General features: G+C 30.3%; 1 protein-coding gene across 1 annotated transcript; it reads left to right on the top strand.

The window, feature by feature from the left end:
- Nucleotides 1-4,796: 4,796 nt before the first annotated feature.
- On the top strand, nucleotides 4,797-7,802 carry LOC148204674 (glycerol-3-phosphate acyltransferase 1-like). The gene is made up of 2 exons (XM_088101458.1): nucleotides 4,797-6,301; nucleotides 6,705-7,802. Exons 1-2 carry the CDS (start codon nucleotides 5,570-5,572, stop codon nucleotides 7,590-7,592), a joined length of 1,620 nt encoding a protein of 539 aa, XP_087957584.1. The 5' UTR covers nucleotides 4,797-5,569; the 3' UTR covers nucleotides 7,593-7,802.
- Nucleotides 7,803-10,005: the final 2,203 nt, after the last annotated feature.

The following is a 10,005-nucleotide window of genomic DNA, read 5'->3' as shown; positions in this document are numbered from 1 at the left end:
AAATGATTGAAAATAACAAAAGGAAAACTATATATGAATGCACAGTATATGTAGAGGTGTGTATATGTGTACATACATGACATATCATATATGTTCGTATATATTCATACGTACGTACATATATGTTTATATACGTACGTACATGTATGTATACATATATATACATCTATATACATATATGTACACATATAAAAATGTACATACATATACGTACATTCACGTACATATGTGTAATAGATTTTGTAGACTTTAATTTTGATACAAAGGATAAAGACAAGGTATGTATATGTATGTACGTACGTACATGTATATATACAAGGATGTATGTATATGTACGTAAGAATATGTATATATACTCAAATTAGCTACTCACAATGAGTGAGGTGATGTTCGAGAGTTTTGTTTTAGGTAGTGATTGGAATGCACAAATTACCTAAATGCGGTAAATCAAATTCTATTTTTTTGAAAATTCCAAGTACTGTGGCCAAGACAAACATTATTGCGCTACATACTATATGCATAAATCTTGAATTTCCTAATTTTGTCATATTCAGATATGCATTTGCTTTTTCCATGTTCAAATCTGCATTTGTTTCTGCCATGTTACTGAATTTACAGTCAGTGAGAAGAGAGAAGAAATGAGACTTAAAAAGTAATTAAGAAGATAAAAGAAATGAAACTTAGAGAGAAAAGAAGAACGGAAACTTACTTGACGCAATGAAAAGAGTGTATAGTTTGTGTTTGAAGAAATGATTGAAAAGAACAAAAGGAAACTATATATGAATGTGCAGTGTACGTATATGTATGTATATGTGTACATACACGACGTATCATATATGTACGTATATATACGTACATATATGTTTATATATATACGTATATGTATGTATACACATGTACATACATATATATACATATATGTACGTATTTTAATGTCTAAGAGACACGTGAAACAATTCATATGAACATTGCCCAACTTTGTATGGAAGGAGACACAATACATTTTTTGTTCATTCTCTGTTGAATGATGAGGAGTTAACATGGGAAGATTTGCAAAAAGAGATGTTGGAGAGATATGGAGGAACGAGGAAGAAAAGGAAGTGTTTATGATTAGTTGGCTTCTCTGAAGCAAATATGAAGGATTATATTATAAGTTTTGAATATTTAACTGCCCAGGTACCACGAGTGAATGAAAAACCATTTTTCTCGTACTTTAATCCTGGCTTGAAGGACGAAATTCGTGCAAGGATGCGAAACTTGCATGGTGCAAATCCTTTCTCATGGGAAATAATGATGAATGTGGCCTGTGCCATTGATGTGGATGTGTCAAGGAAAAATAGAGTGTGACAGGGAAGGAGTGAGCCACGTGGGGATGGTAGAACCCAATTGAGAAATTGACACATCTTTAGTGTGATGGGTAAAACAGGCCTAAGGCAGAATGAGGGTAACTGGGGAGGAATGAAGGAATATATATATATATATACACACACACAATTACACAAACTTAAATCAAAATGAAGGAATATATATATACAATTACGCAAACTTATTTTAAATGAAAAATAACGATAACATTTACGACTTTACGTATTATAGAATACATTAACTAAAATGTTTAGGAAGTATAAAGAGGAAACTATACTTAGACCGAACACTTACTTAGTAGCACACCAAGAGAAAATCGATCGGTCATTAACTGAAATTCTCCACAGAAGAATAATCCAGTCCAGACCGAATACCCAAGGATAACCGAACGGTCAATAAATGACTCTCGGTTGACAACACAGAATTACGCAATATACTGCAGACTTTAAAAATCAAAATCATATCTCAAACCATTTCCTCATCATTTAAAACTCATACATTCATACCGCCAAACATGCATTAATAACCATGCTTCATATTCATCCAACGATCAACAACCATTCAATCATCCAAACAAAGAATTATAATCAAATTATATAAGCTTCCCTTACCTCTAAGCGTAGCCGGACGTTCACAGTTTGTAGAGAATCGTTCACCACCAAAATTCTTAGAAGTGTGTTCAGAATGAGATGATAACTCATGCAACCATAAACTTGGTTTGCATGTACCAGAAAACACAGTGTTATGAGAGTGGTGAACTTACCAACTCAAACCAGCAACTTGATCGATGTAAAAGAAAGCTCTTGACACCAGGAAGACTTAAAAGTGATCTGATTGTTGATCAGGAGAAGGAAAATGTGAGAATTCTTAGAGAGAAGTAGGGGATTTGTAGAGAGAAGGAGGAGAGAATGAAAACTCATAAGGTTGAAGATGAAGGGTGCATGCAGAAAAGTGGCACGAAATTTGAAAGTTTAAGTTTTACTCCTACCGTCAAAACCGATCGTCCAATCTGCATCACACACATGTCTTCCACTTTCTGAATTTCAGTCCCCCTTGTACTTACACATGTAATCCACTAAGTTGGGGTTTTAAAGGTTCTGACATCTTATCTTTTTAATCATCGATTCCAGAATCATCTACATTTATATATAAGTTATCGTATAACAACACGAGTTATACAATCATCGTACAAACACAAACAAATAAGATGAACTATCATACTGAAGAACATTCAAAATTAAGATATATATATATATTTAAATTTTATAGCAATCAATTATGATACACTATATAAATGCCCATGTTTTTTAAATAGAAAATTAAGAAACTAGTTTAAGGTTTAATTCTTCATTACTAATGGTTGAATTAGTTGTAATAAATAAAAATTAAATAATTTAATATTATAATACAAAAAATGATAATTTGATGCTATTTTTAACATTCAAAATAAATATACAAATCTAAATAGCATGTATTATAATAATCATGGAATAAATTTATTTACAAAATACAAAAACTGAAAAACTAATATAATATATAATCATAGGAAAATAAGAAAGAAATTGATATATATGACTAAATATATATTTTACCATTAAATATAATTCATTTAAATTTATAAATTTGTTAAATATATATATTTCTTAGAATAAATTAAATTTGTTTTTTTAAATCACGTTTTGAAAAGTTTAATCCATCAGTTTGACCGTTTTTGACTGGGTTTGTTTCCAAACTTGTTCTTTGACTGGTCAAATCAACTAGTTTGATCCAATTTTCAAAACTATAATAAATACGATTATTATTCAAAATTTAAAGTTTTATTCAATTTTTAAATTTTAAAGTTGAAAATTCACAGTAATAAAAAATTATAATAATTACAACACAATTTGTCTATTGAATTATTAACTTATTCTTTTAAACCCAAGTATTTATAATTAGTTTAAATTTGCAAATTATAAATATGTTTAATATTTTGTTTTTTTTAATAACATATGTATGTTATCTACTATTTACTATTATTTCCTTTTTTTATTTTTGAAAAAAAAATAATGATATTTGCTTTCTCGCATTTCTCTAGTATGTTATTAATTATATTATATTAGTCTGATTTTATATTTATAAGGTATTGAGTAAAAAACTTGTCTGTCACACAATTACATGAATAATGGGAGAAGTAAAAAGACGAATAACAGACTTAATTATTTTTTTTTCATGTTATGGGAAAGCAATTTGTTATTTGTTTTTATTATTTCTGAATTTATGACATTTTCTTATTTATATACTATCCTTACATATATATATATATATATATATATATATATATATATATATATATATATATAAGTATTAAAATTATGACAATAAGACAAAGACATACGTAAACATTTATTAACTAAACACTTTAACTATTCAAATTGTTTAAGAAAAAAATTGAATTACATTACACGTTTAATGTTAAGATGTTAATGTTCAAATGTTTCAATTAAATAACAAAATAGATTTTACTTTGATTTAACTTTAGTTATATAAATTTTAATAACCAGAAAATAATATTGTAATGAATAAAAAATTATAAAATGATTCATTAAAATCACGTATAAGTTGTTCATTGAAAATAATTATATATTATTATATATAAAAATATTTGGTTTTAAATACCAATATAAGACAAAATTAACTAATATAAAATCAAATTATGTTTAATATCAGATAAATTTTAAAGATACGAAAAGTAATCCTTTATTATACAAAAATATTTAGATTTAAATACCCGCCTTTTTAAGGGATCGCGACATCTATCTTCTAACAAAAGTCAATTACAATGACCAATTCTACTTAAACATATATAAAATATTACTTGCATTTTTATTCTTTATTTGTTACTTCGACTAAATAAATCACAATTATTTACATTACATTTTTAAAAGTATTTTATTTTTCACATATAACTTTGCAAATCAATTATCTATCTTTTAATTGAATAAAAAGTATTAAAATTAATCCAACAAAATACAAATTCTTATTGGCTTACAAATAATGTTAAGAAACTTGTGTCATTGATGTAAGAAAGAGAAAACAGAAATGAGAAGAAGCAGCCATAGATACGTGAATCTTCTTAACCTTTCCATACAATCTACGTGCATTGAACAGCAATATCAAATGATTGAGGCTTCACCAAACCAAAAAACGAGGGTGACATGAATTGCTGTTCTAACCTTCACAGACAAAAACAAGTTCCACAAGCTTTTCAAACGTTTTGTACCAAATGCATGTCATTACATTTTCAATAGTAACTTTGCTGTTTTACCTACTATGCATGTTTTCTAGTAATCACACAAACACATATGCATGCTTCTCATTTCTCTACTACAACCATGATCACAGCATTGCTGTCATAAATATGACTTCATTTAATTTGAAGTTCAAATGAACGGTAGTTGGAAAATTAAAATCAAATCCTGTAACTGTTCATAGCATTGGGAATGCAATGCATAGGTAGTACAGAGCATAACATAACAAAGTCAAACGTTAATAAAACATCTCAGAAATGAAAAGGTGGTGATAATATATAAATAGAACTAGGAGTCAACGACAGGTTTTAATGAGAGAAGCAATTGCAATTTGACTACCGATGATTCTGTAATTGGTTTTGGAAAGTCAAATGATTCGAAGATGTGGGTGATCTAACTTGCTATTGGATTGTGGGAAGAGAAAAAGAAATGGAAATTTTGGAAGGAAATTTGTTTGACCAAAGGGATAATTCACACACATTCCAACGGCATTTAAAATTAGTGGCACACCGTGTGCTTGTGGAAAGATTTCAAAGAGATACCAAAAGCTCTCCATGGCGGTCACCAACATTTTAACCTACCTACTGTATTTATGTCAGGAGTAGCCAAGCTAAATATTATCTGGCACCATGTACAGAGCACTTGCAAGATGATATAAGCCAATACTATAAACGGCAACAAAAAGAAAAATAAAAAGGGAAGGTGAAGTTAATGCCAGCAGCGTGGTTAACCAAATGCTACAGTCAAAACTTCATCATGCACCCTTTTAATGACTCTATAAATATTCCCTGCTCATCCGCTCTTCATCACCGATAAACACTCTGACTCTTCTTCTTCTTCCTCTTTCATTTATTGTTCTTGCCTCCTTTTCTCCTTCTGAAACACATCTTAATCAACCAGTGTGAAAAAAGAGCATGGAGTTTCCAATGATGCTGCTGAGGCTTGCAGAGTGGGTGCTGTACCAGCTGCTTGCCAACTCTTACTATAGAGCAGCAAGAAAAATGAAAAGTTATGGGTTTCATTTCGGGTATTTGTCATCCAAACCACCCCCTCAACCTTCCTCTTTCCCTAGTGTTGTCAAATATGATTTTGAGAGTAGAGAGTCACAGACACTTGTGGCTTGTGACATTCATAGAGTCCTTTTGAGGTCCCATTCTTTCTTTCCTTATTTCATGCTTGTTGCCTTTGAAGGTGGCAGCATTTTCAGAGCATTCCTCTTGCTTTTGTCTTGTCCTGTGCTGTGGATTTTGAACCATGAGCTAAGGCTTAAGGTCATGACATTCATCACCTTTTGTGGGCTAAGAACAAATGTTATGGATAGTATATCAAGGGCGGTTTTACCCAAGTTTTATTTGGAGAATCTCAACCTTCGTGCTTACGAGGTTCTGGCCTCAGCAGGGTCTAAAGTTGTCTTCACGAGTGTGCCTAGAGTTATGGTGGAAAGGTTTCTTAAGGAGTATTTGAGCGTTGATGCTGTTGTAGGCACAGAGTTGCACACCGTTGGTTGCTACTTCAGTGGTTTGCTTTCTGGTTCTGGTTTACTTGTGAAGCACAGAGCACTGAAGGATTATTTTGGAGACACAAAACCTGATATTGGGGTTGGAAGTTCTGCTGTTCACGATCATCTTTTCCTCTCCCTTTGCAAGGTAAGTCTGAGGTTTACTCCTCTGTTTAATGACCCCAGTTACTGTTTAACTCTTGCGTGTTCAGCCCTCTTAAGGGCCTTACAAATCATAACAAAGAAGAAGACCATTTAAATTAAAAAGCAAATTTTGTCAAGTTTCATTGGCACAAAATACTGTAAATCTATTGCACTGATGTCAAGGTTTTGAATTGCAGTCACCATCACTATTTGTCACTGTAGATACAGCTAGGATTGTGACGATTGCGTTACATCAAAGGCAAAAAATTCCTTAGCATTGTGACCAAAGTCACTATCACAAACTGTTTTCATAATCTTGATACAGATTATAATTCAGTGGACACGTTTTTATCAAGTCTGTCTCAATGCATTAATAGTGTCTAATTTCAGCTACATGGACAATGCAGGAAGCATATGTGGTGAACAATGAAGAGAGCAAGAACAACTTTAGCTCAGTGATGCCAAGGGAAAAATATCCAAAGCCCTTAATATTTCATGATGGAAGACTAGCATTCCTGCCTACACCCTCAGCAGCTCTGTGTATGTTCATGTGGCTTCCATTTGGAATTCTTTTAGCCATTTATAGGATCCTTCTAGGCATTGTACTTCCTTATGGATGGGCATTATCATTAGGGGTTTGGAGTGGCTTAAATCTCCAAATCAAAGGGATTCTCCCTGAAAAGTCAGAGCAAAAGCAAGGGGTCCTCTATGTTTGCACTCACAGGACTCTTCTTGATCCTGTTTTCCTAAGCACATGTTTGGCAAAGCCTTTGACTGCAGTGACATACAGCTTGAGTAAGGTGTCTGAGTTGATAGCCCCTATAAGGACAGTGAGACTAACAAGGGACAGAAAAAAAGATGGTGAAACAATGGAAAGGCTTCTGAGAGAAGGGGATTTGGTGGTGTGTCCTGAAGGAACAACTTGTAGGGAACCATATTTACTGAGGTTCAGCTCACTTTTTGCAGAATTGGCTGATGAGATTGTGCCTGTTGCTATCAATACTCATGTGAGCATGTTCTATGGGACCACTGCAAGCGGGTTGAAATGCTTGGACCCTATTTTCTTTCTCATGAATCCAAGGCCTAGCTGTTACATTCAGGTTCTTGGAAAACTTCCCAGAGAACTTACATGTGCAGGAGGAAGATCAAGCTGTGAAGTCGCAAACTTTATACAGAAACAGTTAGCCGATGCTTTGGGATTTGAGTGCACCACACTCACGAGGAGGGATAAGTACATGATGCTGGCAGGGAATGAAGGGATTGTCCAACAAGACAAGAGGACAACAAAATGCTAATCACGATGTGGGACTTGGGTTACCACTAATCTTTTCTGATTTCATCTTGTACACTTTTTCTTTGTTGCCTAATTTATGTTTTTCTTTTGGTTAGATATTATAATTATGATTGTGAAATATGATACTGCATGATTTAAAAGTAAACTTAGATTGCAAATACAACATAAACACAAACATTATTGTGACCAAAATAATACATATTAATTAATGTGTTAAACATTTAAAACTTGTTTAGATTAATTCTCAATCAGTATTCAATATTCAACATTTATTTAAATAGACTTATTACTTTAAGGATGTGATTGCTTTGGAGAGAAAATGACATTTAGACTGTCAAATTTTTATTTAAAATAAAACTCATCTTCTAACAAAATATTATTACTGGGTAAATGAATCAAAATATTAAACAATCAAAACTATCATTAAAAAAAGTTTGAAGATACTAAAAAGTAAATATTTTACACATGAATACATATTTTTTAATCTTGAAGTGGTTATTGTATGTCTGAGTGCATAATAAAGTTGTACAAATAATCATTTGTTTAATATACATATAATATGTGGGGTTACAATTTCCTATGTAAACTTCTTTTCCTTGTTATCATTATCATTGGAAAACTCAGGCAAATATATGTATATGATGCTGACAGGTAGGTAGCCACATTAATTTTAATTATTCAAGAATTACACAAAGGATTTATGTAAATTACTTGGACAGGATTCAATATCATACACTAATAAGGTAATCCTTCATTACCATATTATAAATATTGCAAAATATTTTTCTAGATTCGAAATGGTAAAAAACAATTATTTAACATTTCTTTGTAAACAAACCGACAAGTTTGATTTGATACGGAATGCGGTCAAACATAATATATGAATAAGTGTTTATAAAATACAATAATTAATAATTTAGTTTTGGTAAGCTATTTTTGAGTTTTCCGAAAACTACCAACCTACCTAACAAAACTAACTTTTGCTGTAGACTTTAAATATGAATACAACGTTGTTGTTTCCATGCTATGGGTCACACGAATTAATGTTGTACTCGTGGTCAAGAGTTAATACTGTACTTTAACTAAAGTATCTTAAAAATGCATACAAAAATTATGATAGGGTTGTAAACTTTGATAGTGACGATTTTTTTAATAAAATTAAAATATAATTACGTATTTCTTTTCCATGAAACTATTATAAGGAAATTTCTTACCAGTGTTTGATATCTTTTTTTGGAAAACACCATGGATAAACATAAACGAGGGAAATCTACCTACCCATCTAAATTTTAAGAGTTTTAGAGCAGTGATTTTTTTTACAACAATTTTTAAGTTACTGCTATATTATTAATTTATTATATAATAATAACTTTCTTGCATATTTTAAAAAAAACTAAGGTGTTTTTAAACGCATGTATTTGTCATATAATAGTATTAACCATACTGCAACTACTACACGCATTAAATTCAACTCATACAGTTAATTTTTGTAACTCTCTGTATTTGGAAAATTCAGATAATTTTTTTCTTTGCGATAAATAATATAAATAACTTTTTAATTAAATTGAGATCATTTGTTGAAGATCAAATTTGTAATTTGATATTACTGGTGTCTCAATCAAAGCATGTATTTGTTTTGATCAGAAAACTACTTTTCAAATTGAATAACTTTTCAAAGAATTGTATGGACGTAATTAGATGAAGGAGTTTTATGTGACTTAGTCTCCAATGAGAAAAAATGATAATATAGAGAAAATCATAGGATTTCAGATTTACTATCACATAACTAAATTGAGTTTCTACGTAACTTTGTTGTAGCGACATGATTTGTGATGTCAATAACTTATGACATTAAAAGTAACTAATGGATTGAAAATTAAGCACTTAATTTTTTTATAGATATTATTTAATAAACAAATTAAAATTATCCATTAGAACATTTGAAATATTGTTTAGAATACTAGCTTATTTTATTTTATATAACTCTTTTGTTTATCAATTGTAACGATGATGTCATAAGGGGTGATGATCTTGCATAGAGACCTTTTCAAAATAAATAAGTTAAAAAGATAAAATATAATTACATATTCATGTTTTATTTATTTCATTTCTTGAAGTTATATATATATATATATATATATATATATATATATATATATATATATATATATATAATTGTCATCAAACCGAATGGTCATTTTATATAACAATTACACCGTCAACTTACGTTAAAGAATGATTATTATTAGGTGGATCGTAATTAAATTGTTGCTAATCCGAAATATATTATAAGATATATAAATATAAGTTTGAGGTAATAAGGTAGATAATAACATTTAATATATTAACTGCTAGAACTATTAAATTTTTATTGACTTTGATATTGGAGTGACTTTTTCAAGTAACTTTCAAAT

The sequence above is a fragment of the Vigna umbellata genome, chromosome 1 (assembly GCF_029865625.1).
Source record: "Vigna umbellata cultivar VRB3 chromosome 1, Vumbellata_1.0, whole genome shotgun sequence".
Taxonomy (NCBI): domain Eukaryota; kingdom Viridiplantae; phylum Streptophyta; class Magnoliopsida; order Fabales; family Fabaceae; genus Vigna; species Vigna umbellata.
This window is presented reverse-complemented; position numbering and strand designations above follow the sequence as displayed.

What these genes read in the sequence shown, in the direction of transcription:
- LOC148204674 (XM_088101458.1), top strand. Translation starts at nt 5,570, where the DNA reads ATGGAGTTTCCAATGATGCTGCTGAGGCTTGCAGAGTGGGTGCTGTAC. An exon ending in TTTTCCTCTCCCTTTGCAAG is followed by an intron (nt 6,302 to 6,704) that starts GTAAGTCTGAGG and finishes TGGACAATGCAG; the next exon opens with GAAGCATATGTGGTGAACAA.